The 27138-nt window shown below is 40.1% G+C and overlaps 1 protein-coding gene across 1 annotated transcript in view; it reads left to right on the top strand.

Moving 5' to 3' along the window:
• Positions 1-27138, top strand: part of GAB2 (GRB2 associated binding protein 2) — a 178805-nt gene that overhangs the window by 109653 nt on the left and 42014 nt on the right. Inside the window, exon 2 of the mRNA XM_057748831.1 lies at positions 10287-10587. Within this exon, the coding sequence (XP_057604814.1) occupies positions 10287-10587 (301 nt within the window). The remainder of the gene's footprint in view (positions 1-10286; positions 10588-27138) is intronic.

A 27138-nucleotide genomic window follows, 5' to 3' on the forward strand; every position in this document is an offset into this window, starting at 1 on the left:
GTTTTAGTAAAAAGAAAACAAAGCCATTTGGACATTGCTGTGTGGATGATGGGGAGCCATTAAATTTTTGGATAGTGGAGGGGAATGACATGATCAGAGTTTTGCTCTGATTGGAAGATTAAACTGGAATCATAAGTATTAAATTAGGATAACTGGTTAGGAAGCTATGAAGACAGCCCAGACTATAGGTAACAAGCACTTGAAATAAGGAGTGCAGAAAGGCAGGCATGATGTGGGCTGTTATGAATGGTGTTGCAATGAACATGCTTTTACATGTATTTTGGTGAATAGATGTACACAATTATTTGAGGTAAGTAACTAGGAGTAGATACAAGGTCCTGAGCTGTGAGTATGTTCAGCTTTAGTAAACACTGCCATAGTTTTCCAAAGTGATTGCAGCAACTCATCTTCCTACTAACAGGGTGTGAGAGTTTCTCCACATCCTTCCGCATACTTACTATTGTCAGTCTTTTTCATTGTAACCGTTCTGGTGGTTGTGTTAGTGTTATTGATTTGCAGTTTCCTAAGGAGTAATGAAGTTGAGCTCTATTTTTTTATGTTTATCACCATTTGGATATCTTCTTTTGTGTAGTGTCTATTTAAACTCTTGCCTGTTTTTCTATTGACTGGTCTTATCCCTGCTAATTTATAGACCTTTTTAATGCATTTTGAATATGAGTCCTTCACTGGATGTATATATTGCAAATATCTCCTCTCACTCTCTTGGCTTGGCTTTTCGTCCTCTTAACGGTGCCTTTTGATGACCAGAAATTACGTTTAATGTAGTATAATTGATTGCTTTTTCTCGTCTTGGTACCTTTTGTGTATTCAAGAAATCATTGCCTACCCCAAAGTCATAAAAGTATTTTCCTTTGTTTCCCTCTAAATGCTTTATTGTTTTATCTTTCACATTTGGGTTGATAATGATCTGAAATTAATTTTCACATATGGTGTGACAGAAGGATCGAGAATCTTTCTTTTCCCATGGTTATCGAATTGACCTAGTGCCACTTATTGAAAAGACAGGGTTTTTTCTCCATAGCACTGCTGTATCACCTTTTTCTTAAATCTAGTGACAATGTATATATGGGTCTGTTTCTGGATTCTTCTGTTCCATTGGCCTCTTAGTCTATCTTTGACCCTCTGCTTTTAGTATTCTGTATAGACAAGGCTTTCCTCCTAGTGGATACTGTTCGTTACACCCAAATGGCCCTGGTAGTGGAAAGTAAAATGTATTAGTTATTTATTTCAGGATAACGAATTACCCCAGTGCTTAGTGGCTTAAAAGAGCAACAAATATTTATTATTCCATGTGGTTTCTGTGAGTCAGCAATTTAGGAGCAGCTTACTTTGGTGGATTTGGCTCAGGGTCTCTCAGGAAACTGCAGTCAGAAGGGCCTATAGCTGCAGCCATCTTGGTTGGGGCTGACAGGTCTGCTTCTAAGAATGGCTCTTTTCCACAGCTGGCAGGAGGCCTTAGTTCTTCACCTTGTGCATTCCTCCTTAGTACTACTTGAGTGCCCTTACAACATGGCAGTTGATTCAAAGGAGAATAAGAAAGAAGGTGCAGTGTCTTTTATGTCTTATCCTTGGAAGTCACACGCTTTCATTTATGCAGTATCCTATTCTTTATCCTTATTCTGAATGAGAGGGAATACATAACATTACACAGGGAAATAAGATTCATTAGGGCTATTATGGAGATTGGCTACTACACAGAAAAGTAGAAGAAGCTGCCTGGTACCTTATTTATTTATTTATGTGTTTCCCCAAGGCAGAGAATCATGCCTGCTAGTACAGCCAAGATTTCCTAGAGCTGACAGGTAGTTTGGTAGGTTTAGAAATTCTGGTGACTCTTAGTTCAGTCCATTTTGTGCCTTCCTGCTCAGGAGTCTGAACTCTATTAAAGTTTATTCATATTTTCATGTGATTCCTTAAGAGCCCATCTTCGTCCTTGAGTGGGAAAGATTGAGGACAACTGGGTCTGATTATAATCATTCGCCAACTATGAACCTTTCTCTCCATGATCTTTGCATCTCTTCTAAGAACATTCTAATTCTCTTGTGGATAAGTTTTTTTAATTAAACTTTTTATTTTGATGTAATTTTAGATTCACATGTAGTTTTGAAAATAACAGAGATCCCAAGTATCCTCTACCAGTTTCCTCCCAAGGGTAACATCTTCCAAAACTGTGGTTATAATATCACAACAAAGATGTTGGTATTGTTACAGTCAAGGTTCAGAACATTTCCATCACCACAGGATCTTTCATAGTGCTCTCCTATAGCCACACCCACTCCTATCCCACTCCAACCCTTTCCTTAACCACTGACAACCACTAATCTGCTGTCCATTCCTAAATTCTGTCATTTTAAGAATGCTCTGTGAGTGGAATCATACATTATGTAGCCTTCTGGGATTGGCTCTGACAAAATTCAGCATAATTCTCTGGGGATTCATTCAGGATTTTTACATGTGTCAATACTTTGTTCCCTTTTTATTGCTGAGTAGTGTTCTGTGGTATGGACATACCACAGTTTATTTACCACTTACCCATTGAAGGATATCTAGATTGTTCCAGTTTGGAGCTATTGCAAATAAAACTTACATAAACATTCATGTACAAGCTTCTGTATGAATATGACTCATCATTCCTCTGGGATAAATGCCCGGGAGTACAATTGCTGAGTCATATGGCAGTTGTAGGTTTAGTTTTTTAAGAAACTGCCAAAGTGTTTTCCAGAGTGGCTATATCCTTTTACATTCTCACTAGAAATGTTTGAGTGACCTATTTTCTCTGCCTCATTGCCAGCATTTTGTGTTGTTACATTTTTTTTTAATTTTACCATTCTGATAGGCCTGTGATAATATCTCTTTGTGGTTTTGTGTTTCCCGAATGGCTAATGATGTTGAATGCCTTTTTATGTGCTTATTTGTCATCTGTATATGCTCTTCAGTGAAATCTCTCTTCATGTCTTTTGCCCATGTACTAATTGGATTGTTCCCCTTTTTAAACTGTTGAGTGTTGGAAGTTCTTTTTATGTTCTCCATACTCTCCTTTGTCAAATATGTCATTGGCAAATATTTTCTCCCACTCCGTAGCTTACCTTTTTAGCCTCTTCACAGTCTTTTGCAGAGCAAAAGTTTTGAATTTAAATGCAGTCTAATTTATAAACTTTTCTTTCATGGATTATGCTTTTGGTGTTTAGTCTAAGAAGTCTAAGAATTCTTTGCCTAGCCCTAGATCCCAAAGATCTCCTCCAGTTTTTTTTCTAAATGTTTTATAGCTTTACATTTAACTCTATGACTCCTTTAGAGTTCATTTTTGTATAAGGTGTGAGGCTTAGATTGAGGTTCATTTTTCACGCTATGGATGCCCAATTGCTTCAGCACCATTTGTTGAAAAGGCCATTTTTGCTCCATTGAATTGCTTTTTCACCTTTGTCAGAAATCAGTTGGGCATATTTGTGTGGGTCTATTTCTGGGTTTCCTCCATTGTTCTGTGTGTGTGTCCCTCTGCCAGTATCACATGGTCTTGATTACTGTAACTATACAGTAATTATTGAAATCTAGTGGACTTGTTTCGCCACTTTTGTCTTTTTCAAAGTTGTTTTAGCTTTCTTTGCCTTTCTATATATGTTTTAGAATAATTTTGTCTACATCCATAAAAAGTCTTGCTGGGATTTTGATAGAAATTGTGTTAAACAGGAACATCAATTTGGGAAGATGTACTATGTTGTGTCTTCCAATCCATGAACATGGTGTACCTCTCCATTTAGGTTTTTTAAAAAATTCCTTTTATCAGCATTGTATAGTTTTCAACATACGTGTCCTGAACATGTTTTATTAGATTCACACCTCTTTCATTTAAAAAAAAAGATTATAAATGGCATTGTATTTTTCTATACCCACGTGTTTATTTGCTAGTATACAGGAGCAAACCAATTTTTGTATGTTCATCTTGTCAGGCATACCTTGAAGATATTGCAAGTTCAGTTCCAGACCACCACAGTAAAGCAAATGTTGCAATAAAGCGAGTCATATGAATTTTTTGGTTTCCTGGTGCATATAAAAGTTATGTTTAGACTATACTGTAGTCTATTAGTGTGTAATAGCAGTATGTCTAAAAAAACTGTGTACATACCTTAATTTTAAAATAGTGCTAAAAAATGCTAACCATCACCTGAGCCATCATCAGATCGCTGATCACAGATCACCATAACCAATAATAGTGAAAAAGTTTGAAATATTGTAAGAATTACCAAAATGTGACACAGGGACACAAAGTGAGCAAATGCTGTTGGAAAAATGGTGCCAATAGATTTGCTGGACAGAGTATTGCCATAAACCTTCAATTTGTATAATATGCAATGTCCACAAAGCATCATAAAGCAAAGCACAGTACAATGAGGTACACTCGTATTTTGTGACCTTGCCAGACTCACTTATTTGTCCCAGGAGTCTTTTCCTAAATTCCTTGGGATTTTCTATGTGGACAGTATGTCATCCAAATAGGGACAAATTTTTTTTTCTTCCTTTTCAATCTGTATGCCTTTTTAAAAATTGAGATATAGTTAATGTACAATATTATATAAGTTACAGGTGTACAACATAATGATTCACAATTTTTAAAGGTTATGCTCCATTTATAGTTATTATAAAATATTGGCTATACTCCCTGTTGTACAATATATCTTTGTAGCTGATTTATACTTGATAGCTTGTACCTCCTAATCCCTGCCCCCAATCTTGCCCCTCCCCCTTCCCTCTCCCAACTGGTAACCACTAGTTTGTTCTCTATATCTGAGTCTGTTTCCTTTTTCTTACATTCACTAGTTTGTTTTATTTTAGATTCCACATGTGATACCATGCACTATTTGTCTTTCTCTGTCTGTCTTGTTTCACTTAGCATAATACCCTCTAAATCCATCAATCCGTATGCCTTTTATATCCATTTCTTGCTTTATTTCCCTGACTAGAACTTTCAGCACTATGTTGAATAAGAGTGGTGAGAGCAAACATCCTTGCCTGTTCCTGATCTTAGGGGGAAAGCATTCAGTCTTTCAATATGAAATGTAATGTTGGTGTTGGTCTTTTGTTGATGCTCTTTATTAAATTGAGGAAGTTCCCCCTCGCTTCCTTTTTTTTTTTTTGAGAGTTTTTATTGTGAGTGGGTGTTGAAATGTGTTGTATGTTTTTTTCTGCATTGATTGATAGGACCATGTGGTTTTTCTCTTTTAGCTTATTACTGTGGTGGATTGTATTGATTGATTTTTAATATTGAATCAATTTTACATCTTTGGAATAAACCCCACTTGGTCATGGTATGTAATTCTTTTTATATCTTGCTGAATTCTGTTTGTATTTTACATTTAAGTCTGCGATCCATTTTGAGTTAATTTTTGTAGATTTTGTACATCCCTAAGAAGAGTTCTGAAGAAGGTTTCCCTTTAAGAACATATTCAGGACTCAAGTTCCTGTATTCTCCTTGCATTATGTGTCAGTACTCCAACAGTAATTTTTCATTTCTGTTGTGGGGTACTTTCAAGATGAAGCTCCCAGACTCCTTTATAAATATTTATTACACGGCCCTGCACTTATCAGAATGAAGCGAACAAGATGCTGAAAAACTCATGTCATAGAGAATCCACAATATACCTTTATCTTATTCTCTTTTCTGTAATCCTCTTGTTGCCCTCCTTTCCTACTCCTACTGTGAAAGCTTACTTAACTTTTAAAATTTCATTTATTCATTTGAATAGATGAACATAATGATTGAATGAAAAAAAAATGTCAACAGATCTTTACTGAGTTCCCTTACAGGCTAAGCTTTCTGCCATGTACCTGTTGGCCACACAGGACCATAACCTCAAGATGCTCAGATCTTAAAGGGGAGGAAGACATATGAGCAATTGAAATCTCAAAGTTGAGGGAAGAAATGCCAAAGAAAGCACGGGTTATTAAGGAAACATAAGACAGGAGCACAAGCTCTACCTGGAAAGTTAGTAAAGCTCTTCCAGGAGAAGTGATACTTAACCTGGCACTGAGAGAAAATGGGAATTTTCCAGATAGATGAGGGGAGATGAAAGGCATTCTAGGAAGAAGCATCAGCTTGTGCAAAGACATGAAGTCATGCAATTATGTGGTGCATTTGGAGAATAATAAGTAATCTGTTATGCACCTGTAATTTTGGTAAGACCAGGAATTCATGCTGTATCCTCGGCATCTAGGACGATGCCGTAGCATAGGAAGCATTAAGTAAATATTTGTTGGTGGATGGATGGATGGATGGAAGGCAGGAAGGAAACATAAATGAGGCCAGGGAGATAAGAGCGGTTCAGTGATCAAGATAAAGAGGCTTGCTTAGCAAATGCCTACCATGAAGATTGAGAGGAATAGGTGGAGATTTTATTCACCATCTACTTGGGAAGAAACAACAAATACTAAAATACCTTTAATATGTTGTAAAAAAAAATGACATGACATGAAAAGTATATTAAAAGTGTTATGAAGGTTCAGAGGAAATAGAGGTCCATTTCAGCTGAGGGGGTTAGAGAAGTTGTCTTTGGAGCTATACTCTTTGGAGTTGCTTATACTTAGTTCCAAATTATATGGTTTCCAAAAAAAAAAAAAAGAAAAGAAAAACCATACGTGAAGTTGGAGCAGAAGGTGTTGTGGCAGAAGAGGGATGTGAATGTGGGACTGGACATGATGGCTTTGCTGCTCTGTGATACATTTATTAGCATTTTGTAGGCAGCCATTTATCAGCCTGCACCACTTCTTGCAAGCAGAACCTGACGAGCTTTGATGTTATCTGTAGCAAACACCTTTTTCTTGTTTATGAGAGTGTCTGTGTGTGTGTTTATGCTTGCACCTGCGCATCGGTGATTTGGAGACAGCTCTTTCTACACAGACAAGCACCAAAAGGGGATTCATCAACTGAAACACAAGCTTCAATGCACCTTGCTACCCACATACTTATATTACATGCATGCACCTGCAGTGTGGACACACACAAGTACACACAGAGCTCTGTAAGCAGTGGCTTGGGTAAGATTTTAGGTGACTATAGTAGGTGGTACTCGTATTTGTTTTCCTCAGCTCTATCCTATACCTTAATCTTCACTTCCACCAAGGCTTATCAGGCGCCAGTTATATCCCCATGACCTTCTAGATTCTGTAAGGTGTTCATGTAAGAAAATGATTCATTACTTAATCCAATACATACTTACTGATGACCACCTATGTGCCAGGCACTATTCTAAACACTGAGGATGCAGCATGGGATAAAAAGAACCAATTCCTGCCCTTGTGGAGTTTACATTCTGGGAGGTGGGTAGAATCAACAAAAATGTGGTGTTTTAGGTGGTGTAAGTGCTAGTGAGATCAGCATCGCAGAGTAAGGGGGAAAGAAAGTGTGAGGATTGGGTGGTCAGGGAAAGAGTATGTCCAGTATTGTGACATTTGAATAGTGACTTGAAGGAAAAATTAAGCAGTGGGGCTATGTGGGGGAGGAGTATTCCAGGGAGAGGGAACAGCCAGAGCAAAGACCCTGAGGCAGGAGTGTGTGGCCAGTGTGTCTGGAGCAGAATGGGTAAGGCGGAGTGGCAGGAGGTAAGATGAGAGCTGTGGGATGAGGGACTGTCATACCAGGCCCATTGGCCATTGTGAGGACTTTGGCTTTTACTCTGAGTGAGGTGGAAAGCTGGTGGAGACTTGGTGCAGAGAAGTGGCATGCTCTAATTTACATCAGCTTCCATGCTGAGAATAGATCACAGGATGAAAGCATAGAAGCAGAAAGAGGACCAAATGGTGGACTCAACCAAGTGAGTAACAGTGGAAGTGTGGAGAAGTGACCAGGTCTTAGATGTATTTCGAACTGTTTGGACCAACAGGATTTGCTGTTGGGTTAGATGTGGAATGGGAAGGAAAGGAGTCCATGATGACATCAAGAGCTTTGGTCTGAGCAACTGGGAAGCTTGGAGCTGCTCATAACTGAGATCGGAAAGATTGCAGGAAGAGCAGGCTTGGAGGGTATTAAGAGCTCAGTTTTGAGCACATTAAGTTTGAGATGCCTGTTAAAGAGGAGTTGAGTGTAAGACTCTAGAGTTCGGTAGATGGGGTTGGGCTAAAGTTATACATTTGGAAATTGCAGCAGTTAGATGGTTTTTAAAGCTGTGAAATGGAATAAAATAACCTAGGAATGGGTGTAGAAAGAGAGAGTCTGAGAACTGAGCACTAGGGCGTTCCAACATTTAGAGGTCAGGGAGATGAGAAGGAACCAGCACTGGAGACTGAACAAGAGAGGTCAGGGAGATAGGAAAATTGAGAGTGAGCCCTGAAGCCAAATGAAGAAAGTACTTCAAAGAGAATGGAATAATAAACTGTTATCAGATGTTGCTGAGAGATCAAGTAAAATCCAAAAGTTGCTTTAGCAGCATTGAGATCTTTAAGACCTCTGTTGAGTTATTTTAGTGGGGAGTGAGGGGAGCAGGGGGCAGCCTGGTTATATTGCTTCCAAGAAAATAGGAGGAGAGGAAACAATGATTAGTACTATAGAAAACTCTTTGAGGTTTTACTGTAAAGAGGAGCAGAAAACTGGGCCATAGTTGGAAGGAATGTGGGATCAAGTCAAGCTTTTAACTTTTCTTCTGAGATGCGGGAAGTTGGTGTCCTGATCAGAATGATCCTAGGAGGGATGGAAAATGCAGTGATGCCAGAGATACAGTGATGTCCCCATGTAGGTGAGAGGGGATGCTCAAGTGGAAGGAGGTTGGTTTTAGACTGGGTGAACTGCCCATGCTCCCTAGCAACAAACTAGTTTGCTACAAATGCAGGCAGATTGGTAAATTTGGTGATGGAACATGTATAGATTCTCTTTTGCTTGCTTGTATTTTCTTATATCAAAGAGTGGAGGTGCTGGAAGTTTAAAGAGAGAGAAGTTCAAAGACTGTTGCCAAAGAGCAAGAGAAAAATCACAGACCAGGTAAATGTAGGAGGACTGTCAGGCAGCACAAGGGCTCACTTGCTGCCAACAAATGAGGGCAGCCAACGTATTTATATGATTTTCTCCAGCCACATACAGCTGAGTGGGAACAGGCAGAGTAGGATGAGCATTAGACTTCGCCAGGGGTTGTGGTTTCCCAGATAAAGGAAAGGAATGGAGGGAAAAAAGCAAGGGAATGATTACAATGATGGGTCACAGGAGCAAGTTAGGTAGGGAGGGAAGTGAGGACAGGGATCGAAGGTGAGAGTGCAAGGTGGCAGGATTAACAGACTGAAGGTCCCAGCAGGATCTAAAGAATTATGATGATAATCAGATCCTTGGCATTTGCAGTGCTTTAGCGTTGTATACATAGTGCTTTGTGTGAGTTTGCATAATATAAATACTATATGTTATGGTGATGTCGATTCTCATTCTATAGATAAAGCAAGATCCAAAGGAGTAAATAACTTTATATAAAAATTGCACATTAAGTCAGTGGTAAAGCATAGAGTCAACCCAAAGCTTTATTTTATATGTGATATATTTTTACCACTCTGTGTTGTGTCTGCTGACAGATTACTCAATTTCATTGAAGAGATGGAACGTAGAAGACAACATGAGGGAATATGTAATCAAGTGTTAGATTCTATAGTATGACATGATATAAGGAGTTTATTCGTTCAGTAATGTATATTGAGTACTTAGTATGTCCATTATAACTACCAGGGATATGACAGTGAATGGGAAAAATCCTGAACTTATGTGCTTCGGAGAAGTTTTAGAAGAGTTTCTGTGTGATTCTTCCAAGGCATCATGATTTAGTAAAAAGCACAATGTACTGAAAGTTAGGAAACTTGTTTCTCTGCTACTTGCTGTGTGTGACATTGATGCTTCAACTCACCATGTCTTAGTGGGGACCCCATCCATAAACTGAGATGTTACAGTTTTACAAGTTCAACCCTGACTAAAAGTACTGTGAATTTGAGTCTATATTGTAGCTTAATGGAATAATTGCTCTAAAGTGTTTTAGTCCTCACCTGACTTCCTGATCTAAAAAGTGGAATGCCACATCTCATCTCCTAGTGATAAGATCCTGTTTCCATAGTGAAATGCTGCACTAACATGCATTCTAAAGTCATCCCCCGTTTTTGAAACTCTGGGGAAATATGAAAGGGAGATAGAGGCCATGCTCAGCCTGCAGATGCAACAGTCCTCACCCTTAACCTGGTGATATCTGAGGAACTGTGAAAAGCCTTGAAGTAACTAATGATGTTTCCCCCTCTTCTCACTCCTTGTTCAGGCCTGGAAGAAGCGCTGGTTTATCCTGCGGAGCGGCCGGATGAGCGGTGACCCAGACGTTCTGGAATACTACAAGAATGATCACTCCAAGAAGCCCCTGCGCATCATCAACCTGAACTTCTGCGAGCAGGTGGATGCAGGCCTGACCTTCAACAAGAAGGAGCTGCAGGATAGTTTCGTGTTTGACATCAAGACCAGCGAGCGCACCTTTTACCTGGTGGCCGAGACGGAGGAGGACATGAATAAGTGGGTGCAGAGCATCTGCCAGATCTGTGGCTTCAATCAGGCTGAGGAGAGCACAGGTACGGGAACAAGCACGGGTCTTTCCCAGAAGGGGCCCGGCGCTCCCTGGGAAAGGCTGGGTGGTTGGGGCTAAGATGATGGCCTTCGTGTTCCTTGAATGAGGAGAGCAGCCTGTAGCTAAAGGCTCTTTCTGTGGCAGCAGAGTAATAGGCAAAGGGTAAGAGTGTGAAGCAGTTAGCCAAATATTAGAGGGCCTCCTGGCCCTAATTATGCTCACTTGGGAAACAGATATGCTGGGGTTGTGATGAAGCTTGAGGTACTTGATGGTGTTTCTTCAAGTACCTCCATACCACCCCATTTGTCAGCTCTGTACCTTTTTCCCCTTCCCTCAGCTCTCTAGCTCTCTGGGCTCTTTTATCTGCCAGCCGTCTCACAGGGCAGCTCACACCTTGATCCCTTCCCTGATCCATCTGTGTCTGTTCCTGCTGTCTATTTCAGACCATCCTGCACAGTTATCCTTGTCATTTGGGGGGGGGGGGCAGGGGGAGAGTTGGGATCCTTTGTGATTATTATTGATGTATAATCCAGTGTTCATTATATTTACTTGGGAAGGGACAGAGGAGAGGGGGAAATCCTGATTTATGTTTGGGTTTTGTTAACCTTCACAAAAAGAGTAACTCAACTTGTTAAAATAAGTTTTAAATTGCAGAAATGCTCTTTGACATTTTGGGGCTCATCCTCAATTCTGGGATGATTGAGGAGTAGGGTTTTTTTGAGGCAGATGGAGAGCCTAAATCAGTAGTTTCCTAAACCTGGTTACACATCAGAATTAAAGAGGGATATTTTTTAAATGCTGATGCCAAGGACCCATATCAAATCAGTTACCTAAGAACCTAGGGCGAGACCTAGTCATGAGTGTCTTTTAAAAACTTCATTCTAAGTAGCAAGGATCTGGGGCTCAGCATCCGTTTTCTGTAAATAATTGAAGGCCACATACAGTCTCTGAGTCATATGCCTGTTTTCTAAATTGTTTACAACCCTTTAAAAACAAAAACCACTCCTAGCTCATCAGCAACATCAACCTCATCTGGGAACCTGTTAGAAATGCAAATTCTTGGGCCCTACCTCAGACTTACTGAATCAGAAACTTTGGGGGTGGAGCCCAGCAAGCTGTGTTTTAACCAGCCCGCCTGGTGATCCGATGCCCAGTTGAGTTTGAGAACCACTGGTTTAAACTCTTGCTACTCAGAGTGGGGTTTGTGGACCAGTAGCATCAACCTCTCCTGGGAACTTGTTAGAAAGGCAAAAGACTTCCACCCAGACTTACAGAATCAGAGTTTGCATATTTTTAAAGCTTCTTATTCTGAAATAATGTTAGACTTACAGAAGAGTTGCAAAAATTGTACAGCAAGTTCCCGTATAGCTTTCATTCAGATTTCCCTAATGTTAAGATCTTACTTAACCAGGGTATAGTTGTCAAAACTGAGCAGTTACCATTGGTTGGTACAGTACTGTTAATTGCAGCGTATTGGGTTTTTCACCAGTGTCTTTATTCTGTTCACAATTCAATCCAGGATAGCACATTAGATTTGGTGGTTCTGTCTCCAGGGCTCCTCCAATCTGTGATGACAGTTCCTCAGTCTGTCTTATCTTGTTTGACCTTGACACTTTTAAAGAGTACTGGTTAGGTATTTTGTAGAATGTCCCTCCATCTGGTGTTTTCTCATGATTAGATTGAAGTTTTGGGGAGACTTCCACAGAGGTGATGTGCCTTTCTCTGCATGTTGTATCAGGGGGCACATGGTGTTGATAATTTAACCTTGATCACTTGGTTAAGGTGGTATCTGCCAAGCTCCTCCACTATAAAGCTACTATCTTTGCCTTTGTAATTAATAAGTATTTTGGAAGAAATACTTTAATCATGTGCAAATACCCAATTTCTCCTTAAACTTTTGCCTGCTGATTTTAGCATTTATCAGTGAATCATGTTTGCAACCATTATTACTGTGGCATTCTAGTGAAATTTTCTATTTCCCTCAGAATCCACATTTTATTAAGATCCCTAGGTGATTTGTATGCACATTAAAATTTGAGAAGCTCTGGTCTGGATTATTCATTCACAAACCTGGTGGCTCATCAGAATCACCCTAAAAATTTTTATCTTTTAACTTATAGGTACTGATTCAGTAGATCTGGCTTAGGGCTGAGGAATCAATAGTTTTAAGAGATTCCTCCTACAGAATGGGAGGAATTACTTCCAAATCATATCTGATAAGGGTCTAGTATCTATGTGTCTAGTATCTGGAATATAAAAAGGATTCTTACAACTCAATAACAACAAGAAAAAGACAAATGACCTCATTTAAAAATGGGCAAAGGATCTGAATAGACATTCTCCAGAGAAAATATACAAATGACCAGTAAGCCCATGAAAAGATATTAAACATCATTAATCATTAGGAAGATGCAAAACGAAACCACAATGAGATAGCACTTCACACCCACTAGGATGGCTGTAATCAAATATGGACAGTGACAACTGTTGGCAAGCATGTGGAGAAACATGCATTGCTCATACATCCTACCTCGTACGTTGCTGGTGGGAAAGTAAAATGGCACAGCTACTGTAGAACACAGTGTGTCCGTTTTTCAAAACCTTAAACCTATGACCCAGCAATTCCACTCCTAGGCATATACTCAAGAGAAATGAAAACGTGTTCACACAAAAATTCATAGACAATGTTCATAGCAGCACTATTCATAATAACCAAAATGTGGGTACAACCCAAATGTCTATTAATGAATAAACAAGATGTACATGTGGCGGAGTGTGTGTGTATGTGTAGTGAGCACTTTTAAGATCCACTCTCTTAGCAACTTTCAAGTATACATTTGTCACAGTATTGTTAACTATAGTCACCATGTTATATATTACATCCCTAGGGGTTATTCATTTTATGACTGGAATTTCGTACGCTTTGATCTTCACCCATTTCCCCTGCCCCACCTTTGCCCTTGAAAACTACTTTCTATTCTGTTTCTGTCAGTTTGGTTATTTTAGATTCTACATATAAGTGAGACTATACAGTATTTTGTTTTTCTCTGTGTGACTTATTTTACTTAGCATAATGGCCTGAAGGTTCATCCATGTTGTCACAAATGGCAAGATTACCTTCATTTTTATGGCTAATATATACACACATATATATACACACACTATATATATGTGTGTGGGTATGTGTGTATATAATGTGTGTGCATATATGTATACACACACACTATGTGTGTGCGTGTGTGTGTCTGTAAGTGATTTTTATATACATAGTCACATTTTCTTTATCCATTCATTCTTCAGTGGACCTTTAGGTTGTTTCCATGTCATGCCTACTGTAAATAATGCTGAAATGAACATAAGGGAGCAGATATTTCTTCTAGATAGTAATTTCAACTCCTTCAGTGATATATCCAGAAGTGGAATTGCTGTGTCATATGGTAGTTCTATTTTTAATTTTTTGAGTAACCTCCATACTGTTTTGCATAGTGGCTGTATCAGTTTATATTCCCACCTACAGTGCACAAGGGTTCCCTTTTCTCCACATCTCTGCTTGCATTTACCTCATATCTTTTTGATAATAGCCATTTAACAGGTGTGAGGTGGTATCTCATTGTGATTTTAGTTTGATTTGCATTTCCCTGATGATTAGTGATATTGAGCACCTTTTCAGGTACCGACTGGCTATTTGAATATCTTCTTTGGATAAAGGTCTCTTCAGGTTCTTTGCCCATTTTTTAATCAGGTTATTTGCGTTTCTGCTATTGAGTTATGAGTCCCTATGTATTTTGGATATTAACCCCTCATCAGATATGAGGTTAGCAAATATTTTCTCCCATTCCTTAGATTGCTTTTTCATTTTATTGATTGTTTCTTTTGCTGTGCAGAAGCTTTTTAGTTTAATGTAGTCCCACTTGTTTACTTTTGTGTTTCTTGCTTGTGCTTTTGATGTCATATCCAAAAAGTCATTGCCGAGACCAGTGTCAAAGAAATTTTCCTCTGTGTTTTCTTTTAGGATTTTTATGGTTTCAGGTTTTACATTTAAGACTTTAATCCATTTCAAGTTAATTTTTGTGCATTGTGTGAGATAGGGTTTTAATTTCATTCTTTTGCAAGTGAATATTCAGTTTTCCCAACACTATGTATCTGTCTGTCTGTCTATCTATTTATTTATTTTGGCTGCACCAGGTCTTAGTTGTGGCACACGGGATCTTTTAGTTGCAGCATGAGGACTTCTTAGTTGCAGCAAGCACGCAGGATCTAGTTCCCCAAACAGGGCTTGAACCTGGGCCACCTGCATTGGGAGCACAGAGTCCTACCCATTGGACCACCAAGGAAGTCCCCCAACACCATTTACTGAAAGACTTTTCTCCTTTGAGTATTCTTAGCTCCCTTGTCAAATATTAACTGTATCTTGGGGCTCTCTATTCTATTCCATAGGTCTATGTGTCTGTTTTTATGCCAGTACCACACTGTTTTGATTACTACCGCTTTTGTAATATAGTTTGACATCAGGGAGTGTGATGCCTCCAACTTTGTTCTTCTTTCTCCAAATTGCTTTGGCTATTTGGCATATTTTGTGGTTCCATGTGAATTTTAGTATTGTTTTTTCTATTCCTGTAAAAAATTCCATTGGAATCTTAATAGGGATTACACTGAATCTGTTGATGGCTTTAGATAGTATGGACATTTTAACAATGTAAATTCTTTAAATCCATGAACATAAGATATCTTTCCACTTACTTGTGTTGAAGTTCTTAATTTTTGAGCAAAGGGCCGTGCGTTTTCACTTTGCACTGGGCTCTGCAAATTATGTAAGTGATTGTGCCTGGACTGGATGTCCTGCCCTCTTCCTTGAGGAAAGATTATGAGCCCCCATTTTGCTCTTAAGTTCTTTGCTATAATTTTTGCTTCCTGTGTGGAATTTTTTGCTTCCCCCCCTCCAAAATCTTTGTTATTATAGGCTTTTTGGATTTTGGTTTTGTTTTTCATTTTATTCCTGATAAAGGAGTAAAATACTCATGCAAAAAAAAAAGAAAAAAAAAAAGAAGGAGAAGAGGAAAAAGAAGAAAATAAGGAATTTTTTAAAAGCAGGAGAAAAAACCCATAGACCCCCTAGTGTCAAAACTTTTATAAATGTGAGAAATAAGCCCAAGGAATACATCAGCTTTTTAGGAAATAGGTATAATTGGGTGGGGGAGAAACCAGAAAGCAAATTGCTTTTAACAGAACTATTCCCTTGTGGGATTAGAATTGTCCCTACCAAGAAAAACATATCCGTGAGATGTAGCAAATATTACTCTTGGTGCAAATATCTTTTTTTTATATCAATACTTAAAAAATAGTTATTGTCTGAATCTCTACTTTTACAATATAGAATTTAAGTATAATTCAGATTCACATATGTAGAGTTACATCATCTGGGCTTGCTTTCTTTGGTAGGAATATTCGTTTGTTCAACCATACATTGTTCATTCACTCATTCATTCAGCAAATCTTTATGGAGCACTTATTCTTAACAGTTCCTGTCATAATTACTGAGGCTACAGGCTATAAAGATGAACAACAGAGTTCCAGCACTCAGACATTATCATCTAGTGGAGGGGACAGACATAACTAGACAGTCACAGAGAAGTCCTGTAACAGAGGCATCACCAGGGAGGGAGGCACCAGCCCACGCACCACCAGCTCAGTGAGGGAAGGAAAGGAGGGGAAGTACTAAGCGGGTAACAAATAATCCAGCCAGTATTTTTCAACAGCTTTGTCTATTAAACAGTATATTCCCTTTAACTTTTAACTTTTTTAAAGGGATTATTTTATTAGGTGTCAAGTGGTTTAACTGCCAGAGCAAAGATATTAGTTGTCTATGATAGAGCTTTAGGATTCTTTGTGAAGTCTTTCTGATGAAGACTAATGGGATTGTCTTCCCTCTCATAGGAAAATCTGATATGTAAAAAGATTCAGCCACGTAATAGGTTATGTTTTAATTTAGAGGCTTTCTTAAAAGTATCTATATCTATATCTATCTATATCTATATCTATATATCTAAATCTATATCTATCTATCTAAAACCCTCAGGTAAGGACTTAGAGATTAATCACTCAAGTCAGTGTTGCTTTTAGCTGAGAATTGGGATCTGAGGAAAAGCAGGAAGGAAATTAACATTTACTACCTACTTTTGCTTAAGTACTTTATTTCATTTAATCACTTTTATCAACTGCATTTCCATTGTTTTTCAAATAAAGAAATTGAGTGCTATTTCTTCCCTGCCTAGCACTCCAGGACTAAAGCTCTTCTCTGTCACAACCCTGCCTTGGCTGGGTTCAGATGGGCTATCCAAGTCTCATCTGCCTGAGATTCTTCTTAAATACGACACTGCTCTCCTTTTGTTGAGGCTTGTTGAGAACAATCCAGTTACCTGAGTGTTAGCGTCAGCACCTGCCTCATGTGAGGAGCATCCTGTACGGATATCTAACCCTCAGTGGCCATGAAAGGAAATAATAGGAGCTGTGTATTAAGCATCTACTCTATGTAAAATAGGGACCTTCCGTAAATTCTCACTAAAAATTCACAGTAATCCTTTGAGATAGCAACGATTTTGACTCAAAGTCACAGCTAACCCAGGTCTGACTTTGCATTATAATATGCTGTCTCTTTGTCCTGGACCTCCTGGAATATGAACATCTGCCAGAACCAAGCCCCAATAGTTTTGCCCCTGTGGACGCCACGTATTAGATTGGACGCATTCCTTGACCCCTTCCATCAGGGTCCTGCAGCTGGCTCAGGTTTCCCTCCTCACCAGCCCATATTGCTGAAAGCTTTGGGCTGGAATATTCCAAGAATTTAGTGACTTCTAGAGCTTTAATCCAGCCATTAGGCTCTTTTGGTGACTCTGTAGGCTGAGGGCAAGGATGCCTGAACTCGCATCACAGCGCTGGGATGATATGAACAAGTCACTTGATTGAGGTCTTAGTTTCCTTTCTTCAAATAGAGAGCAAATTCTCTTTTCACTCGATATTGCTGCTTCTCTATGGGTTCATCAACACAGACCGTAGACCCCTGGCAGACCCTCAAGCTTTATATTTCCCAAAGGAGTATTGACATTGTATTCTACATAGAGGTATCCCCTGGAGCTGTGCAGTCCATACCTCTGCTTGCTGTTGGTCCTGTAGAAATTTCTTCCCATGGGGGGCTTCCTTCAAGCAGATACTCCTTTTTCCTTTCTTTTTTTAAAAGAGTTGTGATGGGACCCATAAAAAAAAACTTGTGTTTTTAACTTTCAACTGGAAGAGGTTCTATAGCAGATGGAGTCTTTTTTTAATCTTTCTTGCCACCCCAGCTTCTTCTTTCTGCTGGCACTCTCCAATTTCTCACATATTCCAGCCAAAAATGCCTAGGATAAAACCTGTCTAGGATCAAGACCAGACCAGGAGTGACACTGAGTCTGAATATTGACACACGGGTACAGAAAACAGCCTGCTGATAGAGAAGTCTTTCCAAAGGAAACCAGGCACGATGCTCAGAAAGGAAAAGCAATTCCAAGAATGGATATCAAGATTTCATATCACACGCATGGTGTTTGCTTGTTGTTCGTTTGTTTGAGGGGTGTGTGTGTATGTGTGTGCACGTGAGCACAAGCAATAATAAGAACCCCACCTTCCTCTGGGAATCAAAATAGCCTTCAGTCCCCCAAGTCAGGGGGCAGAAAGCTGTTCTGAGCTGTTTACGAGCAGGCAGGTCCAAGTCCTCACATTTGTGGCCCCGTCGTGGGCAGCTGTCCCTAACCAGATGTACCACACACAAAAAGAGGCAGCTCCCAGCACAGAGCATGGATGAATTATTCATGGGCTCAGGAGTTGTCCTCTGTTAGGAAAGCCCTCATGCCTTTGAATCTTCTAAGCTAAGGGCTTCTCCTACTCAGTCATCCCTCTATTCAGTTGCTGGTTCAGAGCCCGCACAGCCCCACACTCTCACATGCAGTCTGAAAGGCACACTAGCTCCTGCTATTTATTTGCTCTAGGATGTTGAATAAGTAACTCTGTCTCTTTGAGGTGTTATTATCTGTAAAGTGGAGATGATGCTCCCTTGCAGAAGGGTTGGGAGGAAGCTGGGAAAATGTGTAGGTGCACAATGTGAGCAGTAGCTGCTTATTTCTCTGCTTTCTGTGTAGTGCTTTTGGTGAAAATGATGATTTTTATATCTGTAGGTCAAGGTGAACAGGATATGATTTAAGTATCTGGCGTTTTTAGAGAACTCTATAGTCTACAAATCTTTAACAGTCTCCCTTTGTGTATAAAGAAACAAAATGAGTTAGGCAGGGCTGCTAGCATTATTCCTATCACACAAGTAAGGAAGCTAAGGTTTAAAGGCACTGACATTTCCAGAAAGCAGTGTTGCCAGGTCTAGAATCCCAGGCTTTTACCTCCATCCTAGGGCTGTGTGCTCTAACTCCTTCTCATTTATCCAAACCCCTTTTCACAGGCCTGTTTATTGTGGCTGCTTGTAAATCACAAAATAGCCAGCAAGGAGAAGAAGCAAGAAGTTGATATATCACTGAGAACTAAACATTTGGAAAGTAAAGTGCTGTCTATACATTAATATTAATCTTAGAGGGCTAAATTAGCAAGATAACTTGATCCATCTCAGAGTAGCCAACAAACTACTGTGAACTAAAGCTCAGGGAGTTTAGGTCACCAGAGCCCCATCTGCAGCTCTTTAAGATTTTGAAATAAGACCAGAGCCTCCTCCATATCCTGTCTATTATTATAACTTTTTTCCCTTCTTGAACTCCCTGGCAGGAATTTCACAGTAGTTATATGACTAACTCTATGGAAAGATGACCTCCCAGAGTTCCAAACAATTGTTCTTTATCTGTTCCCCACCTTTTCTCTTCTCAAATTTTGGGTGAGACTGCCCCCCTCCTTTAACTATTTTGTAAATATTTAAACTTCTAGTAATCTGTGAATTTCCCCAGTAACTCAACAGCAGAATTATTTTAAGTCCCGATTCCCTTCTGGGATGAAATGATACCCATAGGTATGCTTTTGGGGTAATCTTCAGCCTCCAGTGGCGGAATGTTATCAGGGTCTTCAAACAGCTCCTTCCTCTCCAGAGAGAATGATTGGTGCCTTAAATATCAGAACCCCTTATTCCAGCTGGACTTCTCACAGCAGGGAGGGCTGTGGTGGAGCCAAGCAGTCCACTCAGATGCCTTCTGGTGACCTTGGTGCTTCCCCCCCCCCACACACACACACACCCTCCCCAGCAACGCAGTGAGCAGGAGTGCCAGGGGAGAAGTGGGGGTTGGGGGGAAAAGCTGGGAGTGGAGGAGGGTGGGGAGGAAAGAGGCCTTTCTCAAAGACCTCACCCTTTCTCTCTTCTCATTCCTGGGAGGACCTTTTCCTCCCTTGTTCCATCCCCTACCTTTTGGGTTTTTTTTGTTTTTTGTTTTTAACTGAGCTCAGGTCTCTCACTCCTCCGAGGCGACCCTTGTTGGAAGCTTAGAGCAAATGTGGGAGGTGATAGGCGGCTTCTCCCCAGGCTGACACAGGTCCCTGGAGGAGGGAAGAACAGAGTGGAGACTGACCCGGGCCCCAGCCCACAGGCGGAGGCTGCTGTCTGAATCACCCACCCTTTTTTTCCAGAGACAATGAGGAAAATAAACATCCAGACCAGTTTCCAGCCAGATCTGAAATCCTCATGCCTTAAAAAAAAAATTGTTATTCTAAATCCTGAAATATCAGACCTTCCTCCTCAATCTTTTGTTTGTTTGTTGTTTTTTTGTCTACAGCTGGGTCTGGTCACCCTGAGAATAGGCTTTGAGTTGGGACATGAACTCCGTAAAATCCCCACAGACGCTTTTGCGTTATCCTGGAACAGGCTTCAGCCCTGACCTGCAGCAAAGCCCAGACCCTCTGGAGAAGGAAAGGGAGACAGGGAGAAACCTGACCCTCTTCTCTTTGTTCTAAGCCTTGATCCTCCTTCCTGCTTTGCCTTGTATACCAGACACTTCCCCTCACCACCCCAGCCAGCCAGCATAGATTAAGTCTAGTGTACCTGCCAAACCCACAGACTGTTAGAAATGAGAGCATCTCATTCCAGCTCCTCAACACCAGAAGCTTTGGATAGCTCCCAGACATCCCATGAGATGCTCCCCCTTTTTTGTTCTTTGAATAGTTCTAATTATCTCTAGTGAAGGGGGTTAATAAATTATTGTTGAATTGGTCCCAGACCAGATTCCAAAGCCCAACTCTAATTTTTGGCTAAAGGTAGAATTAGGACTTTGAATTTAGTGGTAAGGTCACCTTGGACCTCTGAAGCTCTTGATTATGATTAAACATCCAGTTATGTACAGTTCTGCATAGGACTCTGAACTCTGCAAAATCAGTAGCTATGGTCACCTTTCTGACCATAGGGTCTGAAGTGGGAGTCAAAGTCTTGGTGTTTAGTTTTAACTTTGTTACTGATTCGGTGTGTAGATCTAGGTTTCTTCAACAGTAAACTAGGAGCTTGGGGACCAGTGATTTTTAAACTTTTTTTTTTTTGCATCGCTTATGAACTAAATCTTGCATGGAACACAATAAATGAAACAGGCGAGAGGGAGCTGTTTTGAATATCGCAGGGGATGTAGCCAAGCACTGTAAGCTGGAGCTGGACCCAGATGGCCTGCCCCTCCTTCTTACCCATGATGACCTGGGAAGGCTGGAACTCAGTGTGAGAATATTGGTCTGCAGCAGATATTTCAAAACAGCGACCCACAGACCAGTGCTGAGCTATGAAAAAATGTCCTCAGTCCACAACAAAAATGAAAAATGTGAGTTTTCATAAAGTAAAATGTAGTCAGAGTTTAAAACTTCCCTTTATTCAGAGATTCTCTTTGTATGGGTGTGTGCTTTGTTAGTGTCCATGTGTGTGTGCACGTGCGTGTGTGAATGAGTGAAATGGCAGTCACAGTAAATAATAGTTTTCCATATTTGACACGATGAAAAATTGTGAGTGCTGTGTGTCAGTTTTTTAAAGTACACAAACAAATAAACAAAGAGGCAGTGTTTTCACTCATCCAGAAAATGGAGAAGTCTGGGAAACAGTGATCTAGAGGTTATGTTGGTGTCAAGGTCACCTGATTCTCAGCCTCTGCTTCTGTACTCATGCCAGAGGCCTTTGGACTCTACCTTCAAGTTGAGGCCCACCCTGCACCCCAGCATGGAGTCAGGCCTCTGGGAGTCTTCATCCTTTTTTTGCTCAGTTCTGACCCTCATTTTGTGTATGAGCTATGTCAGCCCTGGAACGTTGTCTACTTTTCCTATTCTTGAGTCATTTCCCTGTTGACCTATCATATCAAATTCCACCTAGGACTAGACCCTATCCTGTTTTATTTAGTCCCTCAGAGACCCCAGTCTTACTGAAACCCTTAAGCCAGTGCTGGAGCCCCATCGCCCAGTGGCTGACTTCCGGGTGTCCAGTGGTCTGTCTGCCTGAATTTCTGAAGAACATCCACTTCTGCTTTCCCTAAACATGCTTCCTCCTCCTCTTGGACTCTACTGCCCACATTTCTGAGTGATGCCCAGTTTCTGTTTCTGTGTCCACTCCTTCAGCACACTGAGTACCTGTTTTTGCCAGGTCCTGTTCTAGGGTCACGTGCCAGAGAAGAGCATAAGCCATGAACCCACTCTTAGTGACCTCATGAGCTTTGTCAAGAACTCTAGTTTATGTTCATTCTGCGAAACTACCCCTGGAACCCTTCTTAGTGACTGCCTGCCTCTTCTGTGTGTAGTTCCAGGTCCTGGGGTCCTCAGTTTTCACCAAGTTTTGTCTGCTTTTAACTGAACTGTGCCTGGCTATATGCCAAGATATAGCTAGCAGATTAAAAAAACAACAACAACTTGAGGTTAACCTCAAGTGTGAAAAGAAGAAAATATTCTTTTTCGATTTCTGAATTTAATTTCAATATCAAGCTCCTATCTGGCTAGTGATAGAAATTGACATTTTAATCAACTTAGGTTAAAACTGATCAATACAGGATTTTCTCAGTTACTTCATGTTTCTCTCTCTTTTGTTTTCACATAAATGGAAATAAATACACTAGATATTTATTTTTTCCACCTCTTTATTTGAAGTATAATTGACAAAACTGTACATATTTAAAGTGTACATCGTGGTGATTTGATATATGCAAACATTGTAAAATGATTACTGCAATCAGGTTAATTAACACATCCACCACCTCAAAGTTCAGGTATTCAAGTTCGCAGAAGCTTAGGGAACTAGAAACAGTTCACTGAGGCTAGAGCACAGTGTTTGGGAGTGAGGGGAGATGTGTGAGAGACCTGAGGTTGAGAACATGACCCTTTTATCTTTCTGTCATCATATTAGTAGAGACACGTAGTAGCTTCCCAAAGGTGATTCAAATGCATGATTTAGTTATAGTGTTTGGTTATAACTTTATAAATAGTTATATTTATATAAAATTACAGTTTAAAAAATTACAACTTATTTCCAAACACTGTTGTTTTGAGAAATTTACTGTTGAGGAGGGGAAAAAAAGAAGCTTCAAAAGCATTCTAAACTTAATAACAAGACATAGAGTCTAAAATTCTGTATATTGAAACAGTGGTATACAATGAAAAAAGAACAACAAAAAAGCAAAGAAAAATTCAAAATGATTGATGTTCTAACTTACCTGAAGAGACAGGATATGCCAGTGACATGAACTTTATTTTATACATCTATCATTTATTTACCGTTTGCTTTTATTCCCCACCTCCTCACTCCTTTTGTGGATGAGGTCAGTGAACGAATTCTTCATGGCTGATGAATCATAACAGCCAAAACACCCAGCCAGGACAGAGAAGGGAGTCGATTTCATAGACTGAGAAGATTCTAGAATATGAGATCTCAAAGGGCCCTTAGAGAGTGTTTCGTTCCGAACTCCTCAGATGACAGTGTCTGGAGGTCAAGAGAGGGGAGCTAATTTGCTCAAGAGCGTACAGCTAACTGGCAAGGCTAGAATTGAAACCCAGGTTTCATCTTACACTTGTATGATGCATATATACACACACACACACGCACACACACACTGGTTCAGAAGGTCAGTGTAGTACAAAGAGCAAAGATCTTGGAATCATAAACACATGAATCCACAATATTGGTGAGTTCAGTCTTAACATGGTCTTAGGCAAGTCAGTTTACTTTTCTGAGCTCAATTTCTGCATCAGTAAAATAGAAACAAGACATTCTTCACAAGATTATTATGAAAATTATAAAAGAGTCCACTTAAAGCATAGAGCATGGTGTTTGGTACATGATAAGCACATATTAAATATCTGCTGAGTGTATGGCTCATAAATTTTTGCAGCCTACTCTGTGATCGTCACAGCAGCCCTGTGAGTGTGTATACCATGCTATTCTTATCTCCCCAAAACTGACACATCCTAAATAACGTGATCTCTATTTTGTCTGAACTCAGAAACATTTTTACTCTGTGTGATTAATGTGTTTATCAAATAAACCTTGGTGACTTTCCTAATTTGAGATGCATTATACTTAAGTTATTGCAGTGCTCAGAAACAAAGGTGTCTCTTTAAATGTACTACTACTAACAGTAAGAGATAATATTTACATAGAGCTTACCATGTACGAGGCAATGTTCAAAACATTTCACAGATCTTAACTCATAGACTCTCATGAGGTAGGCACCTATTGTTATTCCCATTTAACAGATGAAGAAACTGAGACACAGAGAGGTTCAGTAACTTTCCCTAGTTCTTACAACTACTAAGTAAAGGACCTGGGATTCAAACTCAGATGGTATGGTTCCAGAACCCATATGCTTAACTATATTAAGCCATACCCTGAAATTCTAGATATAGTTCCTTGCCCCACGCTGTCACGATACCTGTTTAGGGTCTTCAGCATGTTCATGAAGACCTGGGAAAGATTCACTGCTCTCTCTGCTCTTTTGTGATGACCTTCTCTGGCTTTGCCATTGTAGCTGCTCTCTCTATATTCCTTTAAGAGAATATCACACAGAATTCTTGCTGCTTTTATTTTCAACCTAAGCCAGATTTTCTTGGTTGACCTAAACCATAGCTTCAGCTTTCTCTGAATCTAGGACAGATGTTTTCATGCCCACTAGAGTCCACATAGTTATAAACAGAGCTGAAAGGCCAGCTATGGAGTTTGGCCATTGGTGGATACATTTTCCCCTTAAATTCACTAGAGCAGTGGTCCTCTGGGCAAAGGTACCAAGGACATAATTTTCAGATGATTGATCTCAGTAGAAAAGGTTTTGTCCTGGGGGACCAGGGACCCGGGTTCTGATTCTGGGTCTGTGGATTACTTGCAGGATGAACCTGGGCCAGCCATTTGTTCATCAAGCCCTGTTTTAGACTCTGGGTATGTTAGTTCTCTGAGAAGCAGCTATCAAGATGCATTTAGACATGCAAGAGATTTATTGGGTGAGATGTCTATGAAGGATAATGGGAATGAGTTGAAGAAGGAAAGAAAGCCCTCTGTGGGATGCAGGTCTGACACCAGTGATGGAGAGAAGGAAGGAAGGAGGATTAGACTGCAGTGCAGTTCTAAGACAGCTTCGGCCAGGTCAGTGGAAGGTCTCCCACTGAAGGAATCTCACGTCTCATAGGAACAGGCCAGTATTTGTACTCCTGCCATTCTTTGTCTCTGGATGAGAACAGTGCATGGGGAGTTGAGGGAGGCAGAGGGTCAGCAGCTGGGGCTGTCAGTCAGTTACCCTGCCCACATCAGGAGATCTCTGAGAGGCATGTTTTTATGGCCACCACACTGAAGCATCAAAGATGAACAGAACAGGGCTTCCTAGGTGGCGCAGTGGTTAAGGGTCCGCCTGCCAATGCAGGGGACACAGGTTCGATCCCTGCTCCAGGAAGATCCCACATGCTGCAGAGCAACTAAGCCCGTGCACCACAACTATTGAGCCCATGTGCTGCAACTACCGAAGCTCATGCGCCTAGAGCCCGTGCTCCACAACAAGAGAAGCCATGGCTGTGAAGAGTCCGCGCACCACAATGAAGAGTAGCCCCGACTTACCACAACTAAAAGAAAGCCCGCGCACAGCAAAAAAGACCCAACACAGCCAATAAAATTAATTAATTAATTAATTTAAAAAAAAAAGATGAACAGAACAGATGAGGTTAAATAGTAGTAATAAGTGCTTTGATGAAAAGATAAAGTAATGTGATAAGGAGTGACTAGAAAGCAGCTAGGTCAGGTGATCAGGAAAGGCCTCTCTGGGCCTTGGTTTCTTTATGAGTCATATTAAAATAGTTTTTTTTTTTTTTCAATTCCACTGGATATTTCTGTACCACTTGTAATTTCTAGGTATCTGTTTCTCATCTACCCTCACATAGAGCTACATAACAGAATGAGCTCTGAACTTGGTGTGAAAAGACTTGGGTTTGAATCCTAGTTTGGCATTTCCTAAGAGCTCTACAACATTGAGTAAGTCATTATAAGTCCTAGTTTCTTCATATGTTAAATGAATGTGCCAACTTTTCAGAGCTGTTATAAACGTCAAAGTTGTTGAGAGCAGCCTATCAGAAAATAATTTTTTAAATTTCTTTTACAATAGCATCAAAAATACTTAGGAGTCAGTTTAACAAAAACCATGCAAAATCTCTGTACAGAAAATGACATCTGTGCACTTATGATATGGGAGAGGAAGGAATGGTTAAGGATCAGAAAGAACAATCTGGTGCTTTTTTCCAAGTCTGTCAATACAAGTCAGTCATATTGTTCTCTTGCACCTTTTTTTTTTTTTTTAACTTTTATTTATTTATTTATTTTTAATTGTTTTATTTTTGGCTGCATTGGGTCTTCATTGCTACATGCCAGCTTTCTCTAGTTGCAGCGAGTAGGGGCTACTCTTCGTTGTGGTGTGTGGGCTTCTCATTGAGGTGGCTTCTCTTGTTGTGGAGCACAGGCTCTGGGGCACATGGGCTTCAGTAATTGTGGCTCGCAGGTTCTAGAGCACAGGCTCAATAGTTGTGGTGCATGGGCTTAGTTGCTCTGCAGTATGTGGGATCTTCCTGGACCAGGGATCAAACCCATGTCCCCTGCATTGCCAGGAGAATTCTCAACCAGTGCATCACCGGGGAAGTCCCTCTTGCATCTTTTGAGTCTGTATGCTGACCAGAAACTAGCATGTTGTTTGTGCCAAAGGTGTGCTAAAATGAAAATGAATATGATTTATTGTAATATTCATGGGCTCTCCAAACTGGCTTTTCTTTTGATTCATCCTCTTGATTATTCTAAAACTTAAGTTTAGGATTTGCTGATCTTGGCTTCAGCCCACTTCTGTCTCCTTAGTGACAGACTTAAATTAGATCCTAAGATTTTTGAAAAAGGACATGATTGTACAAACCAGAAGGAGAACTTCTAGTCTAGGGGCTGGCAGACTTTCTCTCTAAAGGGCCAGACAGGCAATATTTTAGGCTTTACCACCTGTATATTCTTTCTTTTTTTATTTTTATTTTTTAGGTTTTTAAAAATTTTTGCCACTCTTGTACTCTTCATCACAAGCGC

The sequence above is a fragment of the Hippopotamus amphibius genome, chromosome 9 (genome assembly GCF_030028045.1).
Source record: "Hippopotamus amphibius kiboko isolate mHipAmp2 chromosome 9, mHipAmp2.hap2, whole genome shotgun sequence".
NCBI classification, from domain to species: domain Eukaryota; kingdom Metazoa; phylum Chordata; class Mammalia; order Artiodactyla; family Hippopotamidae; genus Hippopotamus; species Hippopotamus amphibius.